The sequence below is a fragment of the Mercenaria mercenaria genome, chromosome 1 (assembly GCF_021730395.1).
Source record: "Mercenaria mercenaria strain notata chromosome 1, MADL_Memer_1, whole genome shotgun sequence".
Lineage (NCBI taxonomy): Eukaryota > Metazoa > Mollusca > Bivalvia > Venerida > Veneridae > Mercenaria > Mercenaria mercenaria.
In genome coordinates this window covers 51,092,598-51,119,619 of record NC_069361.1, presented here as the reverse complement: position 1 = coordinate 51,119,619, position 27,022 = coordinate 51,092,598, and the positions used below count along the sequence as shown (strand labels likewise).

Sequence of the window (27,022 nt, the reverse complement as noted above, 5' to 3'; positions counted from 1 at the left end):
GGCATTAATTTTTACTTTCATTTTGCTATTCTGTTGTTAACCACCGATGCCAGATTCTACAGCAAGTTCTTTATTTTGGTCGTATATCAAAAATAATGTAAAAGATTGTGAAACTTTCGTGATGGTACCATTTTAACGGCCTTCTTTTTTTCATTCACGTGTAACAAAAAGTGTAATATATTGACATTAAATGTGGCTCTACACAATAGCCACCGTTACTGGGGAGTTTTGAGTACTTTGATTTGCAAGCGCGCGCGACATTGTTACGTCATAATGTGACGTAAATGCAGCTTTCTTACACATCGTCTTTTCGAGGAGGAAACACATACAAGATATTGAATAGATATTCAATTGCTAAAATTTATTATGTTGTTAATGTTTTCATCATTGAATATAATTATGTAATCGTACATATAATCAATTAGCGTAAAAACGTGCTAATATCGTCTGTCAATATTAATAATTATATCGCTTTATAACTAGATCTATAACAAAACGCAAATAATACATTGCATGTTTGTAACTATTTTTGAGTGGATTATCACTACATGATAAGTTTGATGAGTTTATTTTTCAAGATTCCATCACGAGGACAAACAAAACATATTGCATGGCAAGATAGTATATAACATACGAAGTACACAATAAATTACATGTTATCACTGGCATTTACAGGAGTATCATACATTTAAGAACACACGACTGCAATATAAGTCAGTGCTTAACAGAACCTAACACAATGTTGAAATTAAATTTTACAAATTTTTGTCATTTTATTTATATTTTTAAAGTGAATGTATGTCAATTCTAAATGAATCAATGTATTAGCATAAATTCATTTTCAGACAAAAATCACACTTTGAAGTGGAGATGGTGTGATGATCGAATAATGGTCCGGCCACTCAATCTACGTGTTACAGGTGAGAACCCACTCCGAGTTATTTTTCATTTTCTTAATTCGACCGACAGCCATTTGTAACGCATTAAAACCTCTCCTAACGACACACTTGGATAGTTAATACTTCCCTATAAAAACAGACATTTTCTATTCAATTAGACAATGGTCTTAGCAAATTAAACTCTCCTTCTTACAGCAAACAACAGTCTAGTCTTAACAGCGGTGTTCAACAAGAGAGGTTGCATTGACAATAATTTAGAAGTACATTAAGTGAAAAATACATTTAGAGTAATCATATTAAACATTGCCGCGTATCCTGTTTTTAAGTGTGTAGTTATCCGGTCACACACGGCATAAGCCTGGGAAACTCCACATTTTTCGACCTACCATAAACAAATCTGATCTTGTTCAAACCTGTCTCATGTGAATGGCATGTGATTGATAACATGCAATAGACGTATTGTTATGAACATATTTCAGAAGATATCTTTAACAACATTCTCTTACGAAGTAGGTGAAATTAAATATTATATATTTAGAAATTTCCGGGAAAAAAAACAACACTTAGTCTTGTATTCATCTTCAATGTATGTTTCAGTTTTATTTTCATTTTTGTTTCAATACATAAGACCATCATGTCAAGGTTAAAAGAAACATCCTCATATTGCGAATGCTATAAAGTAACTTTCATGTGAAACATTCAACGGGCTTTGTTACTGAAAATCAAGCAAACATGTATGGTGGCTAATTTGTGCCATTTCCTTTACTTCGTTCTGCCCCAGCGGCACGACAAACGTCATTATGGCGCCCCGCCTAACGCCGCCCAGCCGAACGCCGTTATAGCGCCCCGACAAATATTTTATTGTATATATATATTTTATATATATGATTAATTCAAAGAAAAATACATGAACTATGCTATAAAAAGATCGGAGCTGGAAAGCGATTTATATAACTGTAGATATTTTATATGTATACATGTAAGTATTCATAAAATGTAACTGAAGTGTAAACGTACTACTAGACTTATACAATTTTTTATACATCATTTTTTCTCAAGTTTCAGACTATAATTATTTTACGACACCCACATGATCATATCCTTTCTCGTGCAAACGACAAACTATCTAATATACAGTGTAGTGCCCGTCCGCTTAACACAATAAAAGTGCAGATCTACGGATCACGGGGTCGTGAGTTCGATGTCAGGGAGGGGCGTATGTTCTCCGTGACGATTTCATAAAAAGACATTGTGTCTGAAATCATTCTTCCTCCACCTCTGATTTATCTGGGGAAATTGACAGTTACTTATGAACAACAGGTTTGTACTGGTGCAGATCCCAGGAACTGCCTGCCTTTTCGTTTGAAAACGGCGTTGTGACTCTACGGCTGTGTTTGCGGTGCTCTGCGCTTTCGAGAAATCTACCTTTACCTTTTATCTTTTGAACTCAAAACTAAACAAACAAACAGTACATTTCTTTCGTGGATTTCATGGTCGCAATTTTTCTTGAAGTTCGTGGTTGCATTAATCAGTAAAATTAAATGCCAACGAACAAATGAAGATCCTATTCATGTAACATGTAAATTCAGGTATTTTCTAGTTTAACAGAGTAGCCTTGAGGCACATCAGTAATATCAAATACATGAAACAGGAATTCGTGTTAAAGTGTGTTTGTTTCGTTATTGATTCTTTCTAAGAATTATTTACAACAGGGAAGATATATATCACCCAACGATACAATATACTGAACATTACGTTTAGAAATTTCCGGGAAAAAAAACAACACTTAGTCTTGTATTCATCTTCAATGTATGTTTCAGTTTTATTTTCATTTTTGTTTCAATACATAAGACCATCATGTCAAGGTTAAAAGAAACATCCTCATATTGCGAATGCTATAAAGTAACTTTCATGTGAAACATTCAACGGGATTTGTTACTGAAAATCAAGCAAACATGTATGGTGGCTAATTTGTGCCATTTCCTTTACTTCGTTCTGCCCCAGCGGCACGACAAACGTCATTATGGCGCCCCGCCTAACGCCGCCCAGCCGAACGCCGTTATAGCGCCCCGACAAATATCGCCCGCCGAACGCCACAACGCTGGATGTCACCCCGCTAAGAAAAAATGTCACCCTGCCGAACGTCTCCCCGTCAATTGCCGCCCCACCAAACGTCGTCTTTTCGCCTTCCGGATTGAAATGATTGTATTTTCTTGCATACTAGGGACTGGGATTTCTGGTTTTATTTACCGGCGCAAGAAACCCCGGGATGTACCATTTAACCTTCAATTCATCAGTAAGGCTACCAGTGGCACGATATATAACTTTTAATAGCAATCCGTTTCCTGACATATAGATAAAGGGGTGCATGTGTGCGTCCGCCCTTTTTTTGTCCAGTTTAAAACGTTGTCTTATATTATGCTTGCCTCAATGACATGGATTCTCGCAAGCAAACAAAAGATCTCTGTCTGAAAGGTCAATATCACCCTTAGCAGAGGGGATGGAGGCAAGCATGTGGTACTTAATCAATGTACAACAACAAATATTATTAGACGGGATGAAAGACGTGGCAGACAAACAGGCGCACGCAGGGACGCATATTACCCTCTTTCTACCTTTATGTCATAACAAATTTTGTAATTTTAAAGTGTCAATGATAGACTCCCTGATGGATTGAAGGTTGGGGTTTGGGTAAGGGGGACAGGTGTTGGGTAAGAGTGAGCAATTTCCTGGTAACAGTTCCGTAAGGCGAAAGGACGATGTTCAGCAGTGCAACATTCGGCTGGGCGTTGTACACTCAGCGGGGCGACATTTGGCGAGGCGACATTCGGTTTGGTGACGTTTGCCTGGGCGACATTTTGCAGGGTGACGTTCGGTGGGTCGCCATAACGTTCGACGTTTGTTGTTGTGTCGCTGCGACAAATCAGCCACCATAAGTATGTGAACTAAAATGTTTGTACCGCGTCATATTATGCCGACCACCAGACAATGTTAATCAATAGATTTTAAGTATAATCTCCAAAAGTTTTGAGTACATAAATTAAACCATTACCTAATCAGAAGAAACATAAATCTTACGAGTATAATCTTATCAATTTATTCAAGTGTTGTCTCCCTCTTTTCAGAAATATATACTGAACAGAAAAAGAAACTATCCAGATGTATAACTGGGGTATTTTTCAATAAAACACTTAAATTGATAAATTTTACTTGTTTTCTTCAATCCACATTACACTAGAAGAACTACACGTGTTAAGTTTAAAAATACGATCAACTGTAAAATCACTAGTCCCACAAACGCTGTTATGCACGAAATTCAAGTGCACGTGTAATTAGCGATTTTCTTTGTGAAATGTTATTGCCATTGGAAACATTGATGATTGACTCACATGAAAAACAGCATAAAGTTAAAAAAATATTGTTGGTTGCATGGCACGAGTAAATCAAATTCAGCGCGAGCACGCAATTTGGATGTTTCAATGCAACAGACGCGCAGAAGATATAGCCAGGATTTCGTGCAGAACAGCTTTTGTTGGACTACTGACTTCACAGTTGATTGATTGTTAAAAAAATTAACACGTTAAGTGTAATGTGGTATGAAAAAACAAGTCAAATTTATACATTTATTAAAGAGACCCCAGTTATACATCTGGATAGTTTCTTTTGCTGTTCAGTATACTGGTAAGCGTCCTACAACCGGACACTTTTGACGCATTTTTCATGATAACTCGGAAAATATAAATATCTAGTGATTGAAATTTCGACTGAAAAAAGCAAGGTTCTTCTCCTAACTGAAGAGCTAATTTGTTTTCTTCTAAAAATAGGATAAGTATATTATTTAGGTCCGAACAAAGGGTCACCGAATCACGTTATTTTAAGGTTTAACAGTACCATGTTTCTGGGCTGCGAGTTGTCGCTTAAAGAAACTTCGTTCATTCATTTAGAGACATTTTAAATCGTGAAAAATGCTTAGATTATTCGAATCATTCATACAAATTTACCTTTGTAGTAGTTCCATTGAGGAAATCAACGATTTATCTAGGTTACATCGTACTTAATATTCATTTCCCAATTGTGAGGATTTCTTGTTTTTCACGAATCGCGAAAATCTACACTTATATTGAGAACTAACGGAAATGCAGTGAACAAATGTCGCAAAAAAGGATACAAGAATATATAAGATCATATTACTGAGGCATAGGTGATTCAAAGACCTGTCACGGGTCGTAAATTATATAGAGTGTTTTTGCAACATGCGCCGTGCATTATGTCTTTTCCGCCTCCAGAGCGGGAAACGGGCCGTTTTATCTTCATTCTATCATGATTGCTAATGTCATGTTATTTTTTTTAGGTTTTTTATATTACTGAATAATAAAGAGAGTAACGAACCAACGCTGGTTTTGCTAATTTATTAGCCCTATGACAAACATACGAATAATAGTTCTTTGGATGATTTTATGTTGCATTGTGTACCAAAGGGTGCATTCAACTTCCGGCAATCTGTAGCATTCATACAGGATCCCAGATCTATATTCGAAACATCTAAATGATAGTTCTGTGCAGCAACACGCCTTTGTGAAGCTGTGTTTTAAGTTTATTAGTGTGATGTTTACAAAATGTTTTCAATAAATCACAACTCATAAACACAAATATCACATAAAGTATCCCTTCACACACATAAACTTATTCACGTACATTCATTTCTCACATAACCATGACTTATATTTTTTACAATACCACTCACTTCCATCATTCACGCTCTCTGTCAAGTACTCTCTCTCTCCTGCACACTTAAACATTCTTCGTGATACCACCTCTCGCACCTATTTTCCTCACACACATACCACATTACGTACTCCATTCATCTCGACATTCATACTTCCTCACTCCACAAGTGAATTTCTTTGCTGCCGAACGGCCACCAACTGCTTTCTTTATATTTTCGTCTTTTCTTTTTCGTTCTTTTAACCTTTTTTCTTCTTCTCTCTTCTGCTTTTTTCCCTTCTGATTCTTTCTCTTTCTCTTGCTTTCTCTTTTCTTTGAGTTGCAGTCTCTCTTCCTTAGCCTCAATCTGTCTTTTAATAAGCTTTTCTTTTTCCTGAAATGTTGGATTAAATTTAACATGAGTATCGTGTCCAAGACCTTTGGTTATGTTATATTATCCTGATTACTTCGGCTAATACTAAATCCCGTTGCAGAGATGATCGAAAAAGAAGAAGTAAATCATTCTTTATTAAAATATAGCTTTACTAAACAATACAACAGCATTTTATGATTGAAGACGTAAACGTCACATCCAGTTTGTCTTGACAATTGGAGAAACCGTGGTCTCAAAATGTATGACCCCATCTTTAAGTGACACAGCCTGTCCATTTTTTTTAAATCAAAACACCTACTTTCAACTGTCTCAGCATTTCGTCACCACTAATAACACGCCCTTCGGTGATTACTTTAGATCTTTTTATTTTGGTGTTTGATGGCTGTTTTGGTGGCGGGATCAGTATCTGCGCCATGGACTGTGGAATGAGCCCCTGTTCAACTAGAGGGTTCACTGTGAACGAACCACACGTCTCACGTGTTTTAATGTTGGTAGCTTCAGTTGTACCACCTGAAAAGCAGTACATTATATTGTACATACGTATTTTTACTTACAAAAAACAAAGACAAATATCAAACAGGGAATGCCTCGTTCCAAAAACGCAGCCTCCCCAGAGGCAGACGTGCACACCACAAACACACGCACACACACGCGCGCGCACACACAAAGCCAACACATGAGGACAAAACAAACAAACAGAGGAACACAGTGGGGCACCGCCTTGGAACGGTCAGTGGGAAAAAACACCACTGGGGAGTTTAAACCGGTTTATGGTCCCAACCTCACTCTTAATCCCACCATGTAAGATATAACTACCAGATACAACAGAAAGCAGTTTGTATATGTAGAACAGAAGCAGTCGGTAACAAAGAGCTTCATATAAATCAAAAAAATATTCCCACAGCACAGAGCTCGTTGAAGAGTCAAAAACGTTATGAATTTGTTCTTGTTTTTTTTAACTTTATAATGCTATTTACTGATATATACCAAACGGCATATTTCCTTTGATATTTGATACGTGCTTTCCTCATTTCTTTGGGTGAAAGTAGGCGGGATGAGCTGACTTTTGTCGATGGCGGCTGGGTTGTACGGTGTAGTTCCAGTTGCTGCAGATCCTTCCCGCACAGCTGATGCTGTCGTCTGATCAATTGCATGCCGACGTACAACAGGGAATTTTGATTTTCCGATTGTTAGATTAAGGTTCACTTGGCAAATCCAAGTTTCACTGCAAGAGAACTAAATCTACGCTTCAGTGGGCCAAACACCTTAAAAATGAAATAGTGTGTGTGTTCGGGTTTAACGTCTTTTTCAACATTTTTTTTTTCAGTCATATAAACGACGGTGTCTACTTGTAGCAGTGAGCACAATGCTCAGCTTTATAGTGCCTCACTGGAATATCACGCCGTAGACACGTGGCATGATACCCCACCCTGTCACATTATACTGACAATTTTCCAGATTTTGTATGTGCAGGCATCCCAAGAAGTACAACTCCATTTTCCCGCGCCGCTTCTACAAGAGGGAGGGTCACGTGTGAGTCATGGTTGTCAAGTACAAGAAGGATGGCAGGTAGCAGGGATCTGGCCCATGTGTCTCAATCAAACAGAGTGAGTGAGTTTGATTTTACGGCGAACAGACACAAAAAGGCCAAATACCGCCGAAACCAGAGGTTAAAAAAATATTACAAATTCAGAAATTGACTTTAACCACCGGACCATGAAAGCGGTTGTTTGTGTGTTTGTTTCTACGATTTGTACCAGGTTTTTCAAACGGACAGTTTACCTAAACATCGTTCCTGAGAGAAGGCGGTTGACTATATCAGGTTAAAAAAGAAAGAGGAAGGAGATCAACTTACTTTGTAAATTTACATCGACGGAAGTGTCTTACCGTCTCCACAGATGCACATGTTTACGGTTACATGATCATTAGTTATTGTTTTGCTGGTAAACACGTGTCCTTGACTTGGTCCGATCACCTTGGACCGCTGTCTCTCGTTACCAGAGAATCCGACTCCATCAACATTGAATATCTGTAGAATCGAAATGTATATGTTAACATGCAGGAACGTAGCTTTAAGATTAATATGAACACGTGGTTTAAAGTTTAAGAAACATAAAATTGTTGATTATGGGGCTATATTATATTCGACTGAACGATGGTACAGTCCAACTTGTGAACAAAGACCACCCGTGGTGAAGACAAAAACTTGTCTTTGTTCATAGCTGACCTTTGTTCAAGGGTACATTTGCTCGGTTATGTTAATTTATGTTTTCTCAGAATTTGTCCTTTATTCACAGTGTAGCCTTTTTTCGGAGGTGGCTGTTAACACAGATTTGACTGGGGTTTTTTTATAAGTAGACCAATTACCTGAGACTTTTTGTTCTTTATACCATTTTCCTCCAATACCCTATCCAAAACTTGAAACAACACATCCCTTGTTTTCTGTGAGGACATCCTGGTTCTAGACTTGCCCATATTTTCAGGTGTGCTCTCAGAAAGTTCTGGATGGCGTTTCATCAGTCCACGAAACCATTTGTCAGAAGGTCCGGAATCTTGGTTAACTGTGGTATCACGGCCTAAAAAGGAAACATCAAATGCATAACAGCACTGCCGCTGTCCAGGATTCAACATGCTCATGTACTGTGGAAAATATTGGCAGTTAATGTTCTTTCATTTACTCTTATATAAGATAATTTAATTTTGATGGCACTGTTATATCAAATCTTATTGTTTTAATAATTATGATCATTGTCAAAATTCCATAACAACAACTCTTTAAGATCTGTTTTCTCTTAGACCGACTCAATAAATTAGTTTCCATTAGAACGAATAAATACTTCATTGATAATAGATAGAAACCTAATTACCTGACTTGCGGATTACTTCACGGATATAACACCTGCTCATTGTTCGCGTCATCGGGATGCCATGTCCTGCCATATACTGAATAAAGTTAACCAAGGCAGACTCTTCTTCAGGGGTCAGGAGGCGTGGTTGCTTTTTTCAGGTTAACAGATGTTGATGGCTTCTTTAGCCGGTCGTGCAAAGTGCTTTTTGGAATGCCAAAAGCTTGCGCAACTGTACGGATCTTTTGTTTTCGCTGCCTTACGGTAGACATTGCCTTTTCCAAGCATTCAGCTGTGTAAGCCCAGGCATGCATTATTCTGCAGTTATAAAAGTTCATTATTAATGTGAATATCATTCCTTGGCAACTTGCTAAATTCTTAAAATGGCATGCTCTCATTTATAGGTCACAGGGATTTTCATAAAAAATACTGACTGAAAAGCGAATCAGTCTGCTCTGATCAATGTGCAGGCTGATCTTGATCTGCACTGGTCTCAATGGCAGAAAAACGTGCCAGGCCCGGGTCCAGAAATGTATGACGGAGGAGTGGGAAGGAGGCACTAGTCTAGAAAGAAGATGTCACCGCCGAGGCGCATAGCGAGGTATTTGAGGGGGTGCCCTCGCCCATGCTAGATAAGGTTGTTTTTTTTTTTTTGGGGGGGGGGGGGGGGGGGGGGGGTATACAGGTATGAAATGATGTCCTCATGTGCATAAATTGGTTGGTGTAGATCTACTCCTCTCATATTTGGGGAGTCAGGGAGATCCCCCTGGAAATTTTTGAGCATAGGTCACTTCTCAGCCAACTGGGGGTAGGCTCGGCCCGGCCCTAGTTCCGGGCCTGCTTGCGACATAAGTTTTTTTTACTGTTGTTTATTTGCATTGTTTTAAAACTTTAGTCTGCTTGTGGCAAGTTATTTTGCCTTTGCGACAGTTCAGACGAAGATCAGCCTGCACATCCTTGCAGTCTGATAATGGTCTGCACTGTTCGCTATTCGGTCAGTAAATTTTCAGTGAACACCCCTTCAAATAATAAATGGTACTGCCCAAATTGAATGAGGCCAGTTCATTTAAAAACTTAGCAGGGTAAAGGTTAATATGACTCGTTGAGCATTGAATTAAATATTATTACTAACGAAGGGAAGCAACCGTACACTATCCGAGCACATAGAATTGTACGAGTTACCTCCCTTGAATTGAAAATTTTAGCGTAACTCTCCCTATTATTTATCCTTTATAATTTCATTATAAAAAATATGTTTTATGACGTTTTGAAATCCTGCACTAATTTATTAAAGCTTTATTTCCCCGCTTTAAGTGTTTACTAAACATATCGTATGCTTACCTGAAATTTCATGTAAACCTATAGATTTAATTTAAGGGCCTCACAGAAATATTGCGCATGCGCAACTTGTCACTTCCGACTTCCCCCCCAAATGTAAAGGAATAAGGTCAGTAATTCGGTCGAAAATGTGCTTCCGTGGTGTAGTCGAAAGAAGTCCATAATAAATAGATCCTAATTTTCCCATTTTTTGCGCAAATTCGTGTAGAACGAGTGCTTTAATCACCATTTTTCACTACTAGAATACATTCTGGCTAGTGCATGAAATGAGACGGTTTTCATGTTCATACACCCCACATGGCAAGTTTTGCAGATCGAAACCGGAAGTAGGTGTTTATTGCGCGGACGAGAGCAAATATGCGCCATTTTTAGGGTAGCAGACCACCACTGACTGGCATTTCACTAGGAACTATATAACCTCCTATTTTCTTTTCATTTTATCGTTAATTTGTGATAAAACTTTCATGAAAAATAGGTGTAGGAAAAAGGGATGTTCTCTAAAGATACGTAAAGACGATCAGAAGTTGTCGTTTTTTATATGAAACAAAGAAGGATTTGAATTACTGACCTTTAACCTAAACATGCTGCGTGAGAGAGTAGCATTTCTTCAATTTTCTTGTCTGATACTTACATTTAACAATTGTTGTTTCACTGTGTTGTTGAAAATCAAGCGTCCAACTGATCTACAACAGATGATCAAAGAAACAACAGAAATAAAGCGTTTACGTCCAGTTTGGTGGTCGTCCGGATTTGGTGGTCGCTAACCAGTATATATTTTTTCTACTTATGCAACAGTAACTGTAAAGCTCTATATAGAGACCAGTATTGGGAAATAAAATTGTATTTCACTGGTGATAGCCAGTAACGGTCATGATGCATGTTAAAAAAATATGAAAAATAAAATGGTTGCCCTTCCGATCCAGGGAAGATTAGTATTTCAATTACTGTGTATACGGGGTTCCCATGGCCGAGTGGTTAAAGCCGCTATTTTTGAATTACTTGCTCCCTTACCGTTGTGGATTTGAAACCCCTGCTGGGGTGTAAAATTCACGTTAGGAAGTGATCTGTCTGTGCCCGAAATAATACTCGAAGGGGTACCATTGGTCTTTCTCCAGTATGTTAGAAAAGGTGGAAAGTCTCTATATGACTGAGTCTGAAAACAGACCGAACGTGTAAAAAAAAAACCCCTGAAATTAATGCATCATGAAAGTAGACAGATTATTAAAGCTGTGGTTCTTGCCCAAGACTTGGTATAGTCAACATTTTTGACAAGCTTCAAATTTATTATATCATTCCAAAAAAAAAAGATAATTTAAAATAAGTTATAGAAATAATCCACTATTAGCATACACTTTTTTATCGTCAGCCATTTAACGCTCTTAAAAATGACAGTGAATATTGCGGAGGTATATCAATAAATCAACACAAATGTTATAAGCATCACAAAGATTTACCCTGCTAAATTTCCAAAATGGACTCATCAATCACTTTGGGCAGTACCATTAATTATTACAAGGGGTGTTCGCTAAAAACTTACTGATTAAATAGCGAACAGTGCAGACCATGATCAGACTGCACGGATGTGCAAAGGCAGAACCAATCGTGTTCAGCATGCTAAGGATTAAACTCTACCTAAAGCAGCCTTATGACTGTGATTGATAACATGCAAATGATTTATTTTAAGAACCCGCAGAACTGATAAAAGAAAACTTTAATCTATTTTCAGTTATGGTTGTTTGTTTGTTTGTATGACAATTTGTAAGCTTATTTATAGTCACAACCGGTAACCCATATGGGCGACTCTTTCAGAAGAATTTTTGTAACGGTACCCTCGGGAGGAAGATGCAAACTACATTAGACACACAAAACCCAGAAGCTTCTCTGGGTTTTTAGCGTGCCAGTTGTAAAGAACCAATATATGGTACTCTTATCCAAATGTTAGTAACATTTAGTTGTAGGAATGGAGGCTCGAACTCACGACCCCTAGTTTCGTAGTCAGAGAGAGTTAACATTAGACCAATTCGCCCATTTGACTGGGGTTTTTTTTATAAGTAGACCAATTACCTGAGACTTTTTGTTCTTTATACCATTTTCCTCCAATACCCTATCCAAAACTTGAAACAACACATCCCTTGTTTTCTGTGAGGACATCCTGGTTCTAGACTTGCCCATATTTTCAGGTGTGCTACTGATAAAAGAAAACTTTAATCTATTTTCAGTTATGGTTGTTTGTTTGTTTGTATGACAATTTGTAAGCTTATTTATAGTCACAACCGGTAACCCATATGGGCGACTCTTTCAGAAGAATTTTTGTAACGGTACCCTCGGGAGGAAGATGCAAACTACATTAGACACACAAAACCCAGAAGCTTCTCTGGGTTTTTAGCGTGCCAGTTGTAAAGAACCAATATATGGTACTCTTATCCAAATGTTAGTAACATTTAGTTGTAGGAATGGAGGCTCGAACTCACGACCCCTAGTTTCGTAGTCAGAGAGAGTTAACATTACACCAATTCGCCCATTTCGTTAGGTCGTTAAAAACTTTATGAAGTCTGATTATGCAATGAAAACAAAAAACACAACAACAATAAAAACATACGAAACGAATGTATTCGTGATCAATAATTGATTGTATTTGACGAACAGAAAGATAGTCACGTTCTGTTAATATTTAAACTTCGCCCTTACCGAGATTCCACACTTTAACGACACATTGAAAGAAAATCATGCCGCTCCATGAAATATGATATGTGTACACATCTCAGTGCAAAATAATATCAATACCGAAAGATAGTCATATTACATTGTACATAATTTTATATGTATAAATATGACGATTATGTATAAAATGCAAACCACGTACTTTCTTTAAAGTGACATACATTCAAATAGAGACCTACAGTCTAATAATATTATCGGCGCGTTCTTACGGTATACCCGCAATTGATGTATTACGTTTCAATTATATCGTGCACGTGATATATTTCTCGTGCACATCACTCAACTATTCCGTGCACTCGACATACTGTCGTATGAGCAAGAGTTAGAAAATATGATTATATTTTACATCTACAGTTTTTCTCAAAAATGATACAATTTTATTTATTAATAAATCATTAGAATTTATTATTTCATAAATTTCGTGGTTGAGTTAATGCCAACGAATAAATGAAAAAATACATTTTATTTTCAAAAGTTGAAAAAAAAAACACGAACTCACATCCCAACGAAATATTTGGTTTTATGTTGCCCTTTTTGCATAATAAACCTGTTTATTTTTCATGGACCCCTGTCCCAGTAAGGAGGTCGCTACGAGAACAGTATTTTAGTATTCAGTCGTGCGCTAGTTGTTTCCCTTAGTATTTTGGACACAATTTGTAATGAAAAAAGCGTGAATTTCGTTTTTGGATTTGCTACGTTTGCATGGCTATTTCAATCCACGTCAGCAATGGAACAACATAGACTTTCACTGAATTTATCTTGCATATCCGTCGTGAGAAGTTATCCACAACCTGAAGAAATATGATTGGTAGGCCTATAAAGATCTTCAGAATAAGTGTGTGGACAAAGCAGCTATCGTGGCTTTTGGAATGGTTACAGTCATAGTGCATCTTCATTGATGATCATGGGAATGGAGTACTGCGGAAAAGTTGACTGTAGACAGAACACTGGTAGGTAACTGCCGCTAATGATGATTGTGAAAGGCGTAACCCAAAAAAAACAACAAATCTGATGAGCTCTTAGACACAAATGAATGTACGATGATCGTATCTTAATTTGGTTCATTAAATTCAATTCAGTGCTAGAAAGAATCTAAGTAATATTTTAAGAATGATTGAAAATGCGGTCATATTGTAGACAGTAGGTCAATGGCGTAGCTTAAAGAGGGAACTGTAGGCTATAAGCTTGAGCGTGCACATAATGTCTGTCTGCCAGCTGTTTGCATGTTTAATTTGAACCACAATTAATATTGTTTATATTGTAAATGCATTAAGCGTTATTGTGAAAGTGTAAACATTCAAATAATATTATTTTCCATTCTTTAGCCCGTTTTTAATTTATTTTATTTTACAAGTTCAAGCACCAGGCGAGCTTAGTTTATAGCACATCTGACTGGAAAAGTAATAATAATAAAAATAAAAGAACTATCGAAGTGTGAGGGGTCACAGGTTCAAGGCCCATATTGAGCACTGGCTGGATAGGCCCTACGTAAGATAAGATTTCTAATTTTAATTATTAAGGTAATGTTATTTGTGCTCATTTTGAATCAAAAAAAAAAAAAAAAAAATATGGGCAAATTATTAATGGGGCGCGCTGTTGTTGTTTTTCCGTCCTTTAAGTTTCACTAAGCGGGTAAAAGCACTTGAGCTATTGTACCTTTCATTGTACCTTTTGGTGTAATGACTGAAATGTAAGCATGAATGCTTGGTTGCGGAATTATTTGTCCATATGTGCTATTAGCTAAAAGGAATTATATATACTGCCAACCAGTTGTTATGGCAGCTTAAAAAAAGTAATGATAAATATATAGGCTGATTATAAGCGTGTAAGCTTGCGTAAGCAGGGATATAAATAAGCAGGGGCACAGTAGCCCTTGGCCTCTAGATATTTGGCTGGGCCCCTAAATTGTTGGATAAAATGCCCATATACCCAATGTTTAACATTTAGTTTGGACAGTCTGGGCCCCTAAATGAAAATAGCTAGTTTATATCCCTGGTTTGGCAGATAATATGCCTGCAGCCACGTCTTCATAGTCTGTGCAGCTATGTACTTTTGTTGTGGGGGCACAAGTACATGCTTTATATTGGTTTAAGGGGTAAAATAAAAAAAAAGTAAAACCCCTTAACTGTTAGAGGCAGCCTTGACTATAAAATAAATGTCGGCTGAAGTGTCGTCTATGTCGGCTTCCCTTAACTGACCTGCGCTTATATACTTCAAGGTAAAATGTGCTTCTCATCGGCCGTCCCCAAGCGTCGAGAGTTGCAAAAAAAAAGAAAGTTAAATAGAAATAAATGTCTTTGCTAAACCTCTAACAACCAGGGTCCCAACAAAGAGGACCCCCTTGAAGCGTATCCGTCTGTTTGGTCAGTGCAGGTCTGTGTTTGGGAATAACTGTATGCGCAGTACAAGCGTACTGTATCCTTTTGTCCTTTGAACAATTAGGTTTTCGTAAAAATAGCAAAATTCGTACAAGTAAATTTTGTCTATAGCTAATTTGAGTTCCGCATATAAGGGCATGGCAGTGTTGATTCCTGTTTAGTTGGTATTTTTTGCATGATTCGGGCATAATATGTTGTCTTGACCTGTCCAGTTAGCGTTCAAGTGCATTGTCATAAATATTCTTTAATGTTCAGCTCTTTCATTAATTTTCATGCTTATTTAGGGAAAATACCTCCAGGTCAACATTAAAAATTAAATTTATAAAAGAAATAGTCGTTGGTATTAGGTATTAGAAATGATATGGGTGACTGCACTTTCATGATATGCATGTCAGACGGCCAGACTGCATTTTCTAGCCACCTTACAGGTCCTTTTCTCTTCGTGAGTTTTGTTTTCCGAGGAGTATCACATATGAGACTAATACCATAATCTTACATCCGTTCTGCTGCTGTTTCATTCATATTTTTTCAGCGGCATTGGCTAAATTATTGTCATCACAGATTCCATCGATTGGCACACAACGGTTCACAAATTTCTTACTGTCGCCATGTTTCCAGTGATTGCCGATATGGGTTGTATACCTGTTGTAATGGACATCCGAAAAAACATCTAGATGAGCATTCAATTAACAGGATGATTTGTATCTGTAGCCATCTATTGTAGTGAAACATCTCTATTTCAGAAAAGGCAAGTATCTTATATACATGTTTATATACATATAAACAAATCATAATAACTGTCTAGGACGGATTGCCCCCGATACATGCATTTTATTTATTTATCTGATTAATGAAACATTATCATGACCATTTTCTAACCGTATTAAGGGGCTTGCCTCCGCGAGGACACCAAAATGCTTTAATTTTGCAAAATTGTGTAGTATATTTATGAGAAACATAAGCATATGTTTAATATCTACTTTGAAATGCTTATAGAATATTAAAGAAATGAAATTCTACCCTTTTTTTCTTACATCACTTTTAAATTGCTCTACTGTCGTTTATGTTATATGTTTATTTCTCAGTGTGTTTAACATGTTTAACAAATGTGCCACAGATGCGCTACATTATCAAATAATGAAAGTACATTCTCGTGTTTAAAAAAAAAAAATCTTGAGGGGTATCACTTTAAGTCAGACGTTTACATTTATACACTGGTGGAATTCGCCCAATTTGTTGAAATGTGTTAGGTCCATGTTTTGGAGAAGAAATTTTAAACATCATCGAATCAGAGAAAGTAATGATTGTTTTACACGAAAATTTAATGTAGCATATAAAGCATTTTTCATTCTGTAAATCCATCGTCAATTTACTCATATATATTTTTATGTATTGGGTTTCGAAATGGCCTGCATGAAGGGGTCATACTTTTGTCAGTTCAGCGCCTTTGAAACCTCAGCATTGTTATAAAAAAAATGTTACATGTCTTCCTTTGTTGCATTTGCAACAATGTAAGAATGCTTAATATTTACATATCTAGGTTAAACGTCGTTTTTGACTATTGTTTAATTTTATTTATGTACAAATGGCATTATTTTTGTAAGGGAACAAATCTTTTCGAATATTTAAGTATCCAATTCTACGGGACAGAACGGTAAAAAAAAAAAAAAAAAAAATGTGTTTGACGGATGAATTGTTTATAAAGATGTTGATCGTTCACTAAAAATTTCTATGGTTTTCGGATATACTGCTAAACCTTACACAATTTCTACTTTGATATGATAAAAGTAACGCTTGGTTTTAACCTTGGGGCAATTATTATTTTATTCAGCAGTTTCATTTATTTATAATGTATATATACGTATGTAAAAATAATAATTTTAGTGGCCCTTCAACACACATAAGTGCATTTCAGGTATGGCACTAGGCAAGGTGATTAATAATAAAAGACGGAAAATAGTGATTCAAATCAGTTCTTTGATAATGTTTATTGCTAACAGATATTCCCCCTTTTGCAGCCATCGCTGGGGATGATTGTTCTTTCGATTGATTCAAATTTTATCTCATTATTTAATGTATTCTGTTTGTACCTTTGCAGTGTCGCTGGGGCAAATGAAATTAGGTTATTTGCAATATACATCTTTAGCTGTTTGTATAGTATGTGCATTTTAAACATTATCTCACCTTGTCAGTTGCCATGAGAAATCTTTAAATAAAGTCGCGACCTTTTCCCACTAAACTGTGTTGTAGTTTTCATTTATACAGATATTTTAGTTGTAGTGGGTGTGACAGACGTATGTGGTCGGACGCTAACTCATCTGCCAACGAAATGATGATATTATCAGTCATTAATAAATTTATTCTTGTTTTCTTTTAAAATGGCTGATGATTTTGCGTCTTGCTAATGGCTGCTGTCATTCCCTGTTATATACGGTCCATTGATAAAATAAACGTTACGACAAAAATCTCGAAATATCATTAATGGATTTCAAAGTATTCCTTAGTAAACAATTATATTTCAATGGCAAATGTTTCAGTCATAATTTATTACACTATTCTGCCTATTCCTTGTCCCTATCTTAAGCAGTCAAACGTCGAAACGCACAAAAACTTTACAACTCGCCCTATCGCTTTTCCAAATTCCTTTCCCTTGTTCTGATAATTTCTTTTTAAGAGAGGGACATCATTTTATTTGAGTAGCCCCCGATAAGAACTGGTAAAAAACTGGATCGGTTAAACTTGCAACAGGAACGATAAAAGCTGGATAGCAGTCCAATAAGACCATACCATAGTCCACTAACGTTCCTATTTCCTTTACAAAATGTTTAATATGTTCATAGATTACATTCTCTGTAGGTGTTTTCCATGAATTGTGAAAAAAATGACGAAGTTAAACCTGTATTAGATAAGTGAGCAATAATATTTTTGAAACATTAAAAAAGCAACCCGGAAGACAAATAGCAGATATTTATTTGAACAGTGATCATGGCGATAAGTTAACACGTCAACAATAGTAACTGTCACCATAATATTTCATGCTATACTTGATAAGTTAGTTATAACAGTTTGCATTTTTGTAGAATACACTGTTTAAATTGAAATATCTGTTTCAATGTTTAAAACAATTGCCTTGATTTACATATTGTAATAAAAATATTATATTTACATTCGCCGTATTCTTTTCCATTGAAAATTATGACATTCATTTTGTATTAACAGCAAATATTTCGCATGAACTCCGAAAAGAAAATTCTTAAATGAATACCTCAATAAAGGGACATGTCTCAAAATGAAAGAAGTATAAGATATGGAAAATGATATACAATTATTTTTTAGTTTTTCTTGTTGGGTTTAACGCCGCGCCGACACATGTAAACTCTCTAGCTTTTGACGATGGGAGAAGACCCAGCGTGCCCCTCAGAGTACTATTTATGGCACGAGCAGGCACCTGGGTAGAATCTACCGTAAGCCTGTTGCATGGTTTCATCAAACGAAAAAGGTTTGGATCAAACAGCGGTGCATATTCACTTCGTAGCGATGCGCCTCTTTAAGAGACTCGACAAATTCGAAGTTATATATATAATTTCATAAATCTTCGACGGGCTAAAACTTCTAAAATAGGCTCCCATAACGTGCGCACGTTACACGTTTCAATAATATAAAGGACTGATAAACAGAGATTGTAAATACATAAGTATATTAAACAATCGGGCGTAAATAATCAGAAAGCATAAATTTGCGCTTTCAATTTTTAGAATGACATGTGCATACATTTGAGATCTATTTTCATATAATTTATAATGATATAGTAATACAAAAATCACTAGTTTGAAGACTTTTATCCAATGTTTCGCAACGTGTCAAAATTGTATTGAATTAAAGGGCATCAGTGTAAATCACGATAGTATTTTAATCTATAGATAAACTATTGATATTAACCATCCATTTTTGCACCCTCAACCTGTATCCTTCTATTTAGTACAGTTAGCATATACACCTGTACCACTTTATGCTGAAAGAAATGTTAGTATATTACTCAGAGGTTACTCAATTACTTAAATTTTAAATTGTGAAAAACAATTAAAAAAGTTAACATTGAGTACTTACATATATCATTTAAGACCAAGTATAATCATGATAATACTAAAGTCTTGATTCAATCATCTTTAAGTAGTACTACATTGTTTAAGCTTTTCTCAACCTTCTTATTTAATTTCCATTTAGTCCCTCTTGTAGATAGTCTTACCTATCAAATCATTACAGTAACTGCGGACTTTGAAAAAAAAAACCGAATGTCAAATAAAATAAACGTAAATGCATATTTTATGACATTAAATAGTTTAAAAGTGTAATAAAATAAATTCAGATCCACTTTTTAAGCTGAAATTTAGAAATAATGATATTATGTCATATCACAATGTTATACCATATACAAAAACAAGAAGAAAAAAAAACTCCCAATATTTACCTCAAAAATATACAGGGTGCATAGATAAATGCAAGGCAGGATTATAATTTATGTCATTGATTGATCTCGAGTCTATATTAGTCCATACCATAAAAGGTATTCTGCCCACACGCATCTTCAGTACTGTCACTGTGGGGAATCACATGATCAAAATAATCTCTAAACCAAAGTTACATTTTGAAGAATATGAATAAATTTCCTATCCTGATAAGATAAGAAATTCAAACATAGCCTAACATATGACTAATGAAAATTGTTAAATTATTAAGTAGTTGACAACATTGATAAATTTCTTGTAATTACAAACACTAAGGGAAATATGATATAGCCGGCGTAAGTCAAAGGATGTATCTTCATTTGTAATGAGAAAACAATTAACAACGGAAAATTATTGAAACAAGCTCTTGTTACACGGAGACATGTATTCATGTGTTCAATTGTTTGTTTGTTATTTATTCCAGTAAGTTTTATGATACGTATACAAGTAAATAAACATCCGTAATTTGCGGATATGGAGTTATCATTATCCGTTGATCTTTCACAGGTTCTTGAAACTTGGTAGGAGATTTGTTTTCCATTCCGTTGGGACAGATATATGAGATTAGTCTGTGTTCAGACCCTATGTTTTGTTCAAGGGAGATAACTCCTGAGGCTATTCAAATTAATTATGTCCCTTGTCTTCTCAAAACATTCAGAGCCAAGACTGATGAAGTCATACTTTTTTACAGAATTATGTTTTTTTGTTTTGATTTTTTTTTTTAAAAAAAGATTATCTAGTCGGTAGCCAGACTAATATTAGGTATGAAAATGACTGAATTATTCTCGTTCATAAACAGAAACAAAAGGAATATAGGAAAAAGAACAGACACTGCCCCGAATACGATATTTTATTCATTTAAATGTAAAAATGTAAATAATGATATATTGACGGAAAGGGCCGAGGAGATGTATACATCAATAAAACACCCAATCAAGTCACATGCTTAGCAGCAAAAGGTAGAATTAATAATAACAGAAATGTACACACATTTAAAGCAACTGATTTACAGTCTTCAAAGCAAATATCCTTTTAAACCTGGTTTTTGGTATGGAATTCTTAATATGCCATCACTGAAGATAACTTATCTATAGAAATTCATTGTCCGGAATGAGACGAAACATACTGCAGCCGTGAACCAAACTTGGATCACTGTGTGCCTCCTCATGTGGCAGCAGTAGGACAAGGACACTGAATCAAGAGTGATTTGAATAAGCTTCAGTTTTCCTTCAGGATTATTTTTAGTTAATCTAATAACTACTGGAAAGTCATTTTCTCAAACACTCCTAATATTAAATACATTTGTGACTGATAATATAAATATGTGAAATGATCCGGTGTAAGTGTTTTTACTTTGTTGCATCTTTCATCCCTTGCTTGGTCTGCTAGTTCCTTTGATTGTAGTACGGTGCAGAATTCGGAGTCCAACTTCAGACCTGGGTCTTATGGCGTTTGCGCTTGCAAAGTGCCCAACAGCGAGATTATCAGTGATTACAAAGTCGCCATTCCTCCACTGAAATATATAATGGGAATAAATATTTTGTCGTTCCCAAAGGATTTTTTAACTTGAAAATAAACGTGCGTTACTTGCCATATTGTGAGCTGTTATCGCCTTGATTTGTATATATGTATGTGCGATGATGAAAATTATTTAAACCGATCGAAGAAGAAACGAAATGTTAGCAACATGTTATAATTTTATGTACATGTAGGACCGTGTTTATGCATGGGCTTCATTCCTGTGGTAGCAGCGCACGGAAAACATGCTCCAAAAACCAATAACAGCGCAAGACATGACTAGCCCATTGTGGTGATAAACAAAGTCCTCCTGGTTCATAATGTTGCATTTTGAAACAAGTCTCATCCAAACAAGCAGACATATTGTTTTTCCCGAGTCTTATCTCTGAAAGCAGTATGTTTTATAGACGCTAATCTAATTACAAATCTACGTACCTCGTGCGGATAAACCAATCGCCGTCCGTCTTTCTCTATTTCATTTTTGATTTCTTCTAACAGCTTCTTAGTCTCTTCTTCATCAGTTCTCCTCTCCTCCGGCGTACCTTTGTCCCAGATGAATGCTTCCGTCATGCCAAGGTGTATGCACATAGCCTGTATATAGTACTATACTTTTGTAATACAGGGTGTGAAGGAAGTTCGCTCCTGTTATGAATATACTGTTGTGTAGAGGTAAAATCAAGTGTTGAAAACTATACCAAGTGAATGAACGTTATATTGATCAAACTCATAATAACCAGCAGAAACGCAACTGGATCTTATCTCACTTGGCTATCTCGAGAGGAAAGATTTTGGACTCGTGGATTTTTTTTTAGGTTAAACGCTGGTTTTCAACAATATTTCAGTTATGTAACGGCGGGCAGTTCACCTAACTAGTATTTGATTCTGTACGAGTACAAACATGTTCTTCGCAAGTCACTGCCAACTTCCACACATGAATCAGAGGTGCGGAACCTTTTATAAAATCGTCATGGAGAACATACGCTTCACTCAAACCCCGCGATCCGTAAATCTGTGCTAAGCGGGCGGGCTTCACTTATGTTTGATATCGTATGTTTTCAATTTTGCGCAATTACGTGCAAAAACCGTGTTCAAATCACATATTTTCTGCCCAAGAATGCATTCAGAACGACATAAAATTGTTTTCATGTACGTGGTTATGAAATCCGAAACAGAAAGTATGGTTTAATTTACCGACAAAAGCCAATATGCGTCGTTTCTTTAAAGCATCATTGTGGGAACTACTTCCTCTTTTATGAAATGTAGGTGTATAGGACAGTGGTGTTCCACAAATACGTAGATCAGATTTAAAGTGTTAGACGGATTTTTAACTGGTGACCTTTAACTCCCATGTTTATGTGAGAGTCGAATTTGACGAAAATTAAAAATATGAAGTACTTGTCCGTGTTATATTTTAACCTTTTATGCTAGCAAATCACAAGTCAAATTAAATCCTTACCATATAATAGTTCTACGAGAATATATAAATAATGTGTTAAAACATTTTATGACAATAAGGCCTAAGAAATTCTTTTGTTTCCGGTAACATGCTCAAAAAAATAGGGTAGGTAGGTCGAATGTCGGATTTTTTTTTTATTAAGGAAAACCTTTCGAAAAAAATTGTGTGTCAAAAAATGCATACAAATAACGGGGTTATGCCTTTAGAGCATCAGTAAGTTGATTTCTAACACCACTGACCATGTTTAAAGCATATAAAGTGCAGTTTTGCAACTTTTTGTTAAAAAGTTGAAAAAAAAATTCTTCAAGGCCATAAAAACATTTAGGGTCGGGTCAAAAATTTAGGGTAGGTCAGGATACCGGAAACAAACAATTTTTTTACGCCTAATGAATATAGTTTTGAATGCATTATGATAATATTTGTAAAATAACTATTATAACTTTATTTGAAAGAATTTACGTAAGGCAACTTACTGAACTTTACAACACAGCCAATAACGAAATTAAGATTGTTATGAAAGATAGTATATTATTACAAAGATCACACAAATGACTTAAACAATACAAATAAAAGATATATTATGTTTGCTGTGGTGAAATGATTACAATAAGTAAGTGGCGTGTTCCTAATTTGTCAAAATAAATCGAGCAATATGATTTACCTAAATTTAAAATGAAGGCACAACTAATTTTATGGTAATTTTCTATTCTATCGTAAGTATATGATCTGCTTAGCGTTATGTGTACAGCTGAAAACGACGTTTTCAATATATTTATGATGTCATCTAAAATATGTTTTTGATATCAAACTGCTTATTAACTAAAACTGATAAGGCAAAGTTGTCATGTGCGCACTCTTATGTGACCTCAAATTATTACAATTTATTGCTCTTCCCAAATGACCAAGTAACTAACTTGACAATGACATTTATTGACCGGGTCAGGGGATTCCAACATTAGCATAATTTCCTCTGAAATAGATGAGAAATTTTGTTTCTATTTTTAATTTCTTATTCGCTGTTGTGGTTTACTTTCTACTTACAGTTAATTCTTTTTCCGTATACCGCGCATAAAATGAAAAAAATACCATAATAATATAATGTATAATTGATTCACTTATAACTAATTATTGACTGGAAGGATTCGTGTCATAGATTTTTGTTTAGTGTCTCCTTCTTAATGTCACTGTACTCCAAAGGAAGCATTATTATCCCCCGCCGATGAAATCGGGAGGGGGGTATTGAATGGCGTTGTCTGTCCGTCCGTGCGTGCGTGCGTGCGTCCGTCCGCAGTCATTTTTCAGTAACTAGAAGGTAGAATTTTATGAAACTTGAAATAAACATGAACCAATTTACTGCGATGATGCCCGTCAAGTTTTTTTTATTAGTCAATTTCCCTTAGAGTTATTGCCCTTTATTTACTGAAAAATGCCGAAAAATGTCCGTCCGCAGCCATTTCTCAGTAACTAGCAGGTAGAATTTCATGAATTTTAAAATAAAGATGAACCAACGTACTGCGATGATGCCCGTCAAGTTTCTTTTTGGATTGATCAATTTCCCTTAGAGTTCTTGCCCTTGATTTAATGAAAAATGCCCAAAAATGTCCGTCTGCAGCCATTTCTTAGTAACTATCAGATAGAATTTCATAAAACTTGAAATAAATATGAACCAGCATACTGCGATGGATGATGCCCGTCAAGTTTCTTTTTGGATTGATCAATTTCCCTTAGAGTTCTTGCCCTTGATTTAATGAAAAATGCCCAAAAATGTCCGTCTGCAGCCATTTCTCAGTAACTATCAGATAGAATTTCATAAAACTTGAAATAAACATGAACCAGCATACTGCGATGGATGATGCCCGTCAATTTTTTTTTTTTTTTTTTTTTGATTCAGGTTCCCTTAGAGTTATTGCCCTTTAATTGTTAAAAAATCTACAGATTTGTACATAACAAACCAACCAATTGGTAGAATTTCATTAAACTTCTTTCATTCTTTTCCATGAACATTTATTATAAACATGTGAAGTTGTGTACCCACACCTGGTCACTACCTTGCCTTGGTCACACACCCCCCCCCCCCCCCCCCCCCCCCCCAAAAAAAAAGGAATAAAAATCATTTCTTATTATTTTTTTTCTTCAAATCTTCCATGAATATATGAATATTTTATCAACATGCAAAGTTGTACCGTTCCCCCACCTCACTCTCCACTCAGTCATGCCCACCACCTTGACCATGCCCCCCCCCCCCCCCCGCCACACCCCCCTCCAACCCCATTTTTTTTTTAATTTTTAATTTTCCATCAATATTTATAATCAACATGAGAACTTTTGTACCCTCACCCGGTCACCCCCGTTGCCCCTCAACCCACCCACCCCACACACACACCAAAAAAAGCATTTATTTTCTGTTAAAATGATTTTGACTAATGAAATTATTTGCTTCTTAGTAACATCCTAAACTTTTTGCCAGGTATATTTTTTTGCAATTCCTCACCACAAACCCTTTCGGCGGGGGATACCAATTCATTGAATTTGCTTGTTTTATTTGATTATTACTGGGCAGAGTCCCCCTTAAACCGGAGATTAAGGGTTCAAACAGGTTTGCATCTCGATAATGCTTGCTCAGTTTTATTTTCTTTGTTTTAAATTTTTATCAGACAGCGATTTTTTGACAAGGCGAATATTAACCTCTAAAATTCGCCTTCGATCTCGGTTTAAAATTTTTTAAAAAAAACTTACTTTGTGAACACTTGAATCTCCTAGCATTATTGTGATACTTTAAGATAACTAAATTGGTATCAATTTACCGGGTTTCCTGTCACGGGATGGGGGTAAACTAAAGGATGTATCAGTTTATCGCCCTTGTCAGACACCATCCACAATCGTTCCCATCTCGTTCCCATCTCGTCTGGGATGCTCTCTAGCAGCTCTTTGAAGCCAATAAATTCTGAAATAAACATTGCATTATATTTGGTATGTTTAGTTTGTCTCAATGATTAAAAAATCGATTGTTGTCACAATACTAGTTCGAGCTGACCTTAATTTGCATATTCATTATAATTATGTTATTTTTTATGTACTTCTCTAAACTTGTTATAAAACTTTAATATAGCATGATGTTTTTTGCATCAGTAAATTGATTAATTTCGGTAAGAAGTGATTTGCGTAAATAGATATGATTGTTTTTTCTAGCAGACAAATGTAAAAGTACCTGTTGCACCGGTTTTTGGTACGGCTGGCATGTGATACAAAGCGTATCCAAATGGCTCTTGTACGAAACTACCGTCAATATGCCACCCGGAGCGTCCGGCATTTGTACATCCCTCGTCCGGGTCATTTGATATTCTATGGACGTTTGGATGTGGACATTTCGGATGGGCAAACAGCGGATCTCCTTCAAACACTGTGCCGTCAATGTCTCCAAACCATTGGCTTATTTCAACATGTTTTTCTCCGCTCACAATACCTTGATCTCTGAACACCACAATACGGTGTTCGTGAACTAATTTCTTTATTTTCTCCACTAACTCTTCCGGAAATGTCGGCTGCTCGATAAGTCGGAATCCTCGAACTTCAACGCCTAATTTTAAGTTAGTTATTTCCATCTTTAATCAAACGACGCGTCGAGTCTTTACTTAAAGTAGCTTTTAGTTTCAAAATGGCATAACTGAAAAACCGCACGTATTTATTTGTTGACGTAAATTCTATGAATTGCAAACAATCAAAATATTTACTATTATTCTATGTCCTTAATTAATTGCAATCGATATTTATCACAGGGGCTTGTAAATATCAATAAAAAATAACGATGGATATGTAAGTAATTATTGATTAAATGGAAAAAAATAGCAAAGAAAAATATTAATACAAATAAAATAAAACAGCGATAAAATTAAAGTAAAACACAGTATGTTTGAGTGTAAATTTTATAAATGAATTTGCTAAAAAATATATACATGTACATTTAAATTTGGAAATATACAAAGAATCAATACTCCTAAGTTTGCGGTGATATTCTCCACATTAAAAACTGTGAAGCAGAAAGTCAGTCACGGTTTAGTTTGTTTGTTATTCAACACTATTTTTGTTATGCAATGGCAGTCAGTTAACCTTACCACGGTTTGTGGAATCCATTTTAGCAGAATCAAGCCAAGAATATCTAGCTCTCATTGGGCCAATATCTTTGTCTGTGCGTGGGGCCGAAGTCCCAGAGGCATAATGTGTTGAAAATTGCAATACGTTTGTCCGTTACAGCGTTGTGTACTC

General features: G+C 35.9%; 3 protein-coding genes across 3 annotated transcripts; all 3 read right to left on the bottom strand.

Annotated features, from left to right (window-relative positions):
* Nucleotides 1-5,299: 5,299 nt before the first annotated feature.
* Nucleotides 5,300-6,803, bottom strand: LOC128546146 (DNA ligase 1-like). The gene is made up of 2 exons (XM_053536881.1): nucleotides 6,296-6,803; nucleotides 5,300-5,997 (listed from the first exon to the last, which is right to left on the bottom strand). Exons 1-2 carry the CDS (start codon nucleotides 6,533-6,535, stop codon nucleotides 5,773-5,775), a joined length of 465 nt encoding a protein of 154 aa, XP_053392856.1. The 5' UTR covers nucleotides 6,536-6,803; the 3' UTR covers nucleotides 5,300-5,772.
* A 187-nt stretch (nucleotides 6,804-6,990) lies between these two features.
* Nucleotides 6,991-9,156, bottom strand: LOC128546037 (uncharacterized). Its single transcript, XM_053536867.1, has 3 exons — nucleotides 8,865-9,156; nucleotides 8,365-8,573; nucleotides 6,991-8,026 (listed from the first exon to the last, which is right to left on the bottom strand). Exons 1-3 carry the CDS (start codon nucleotides 8,935-8,937, stop codon nucleotides 7,862-7,864), a joined length of 447 nt encoding a protein of 148 aa, XP_053392842.1. The 5' UTR covers nucleotides 8,938-9,156; the 3' UTR covers nucleotides 6,991-7,861.
* Nucleotides 9,157-20,621: 11,465 nt separating this feature from the next.
* LOC128558411 (alpha-ketoglutarate-dependent taurine dioxygenase-like) lies at nucleotides 20,622-26,449 on the bottom strand. Its single transcript, XM_053547447.1, has 4 exons — nucleotides 25,968-26,449; nucleotides 25,564-25,703; nucleotides 21,739-21,894; nucleotides 20,622-21,298 (listed from the first exon to the last, which is right to left on the bottom strand). Exons 1-4 carry the CDS (start codon nucleotides 26,359-26,361, stop codon nucleotides 21,152-21,154), a joined length of 837 nt encoding a protein of 278 aa, XP_053403422.1. The 5' UTR covers nucleotides 26,362-26,449; the 3' UTR covers nucleotides 20,622-21,151.
* Between the last annotated feature and the right edge of the window lie 573 nt (nucleotides 26,450-27,022).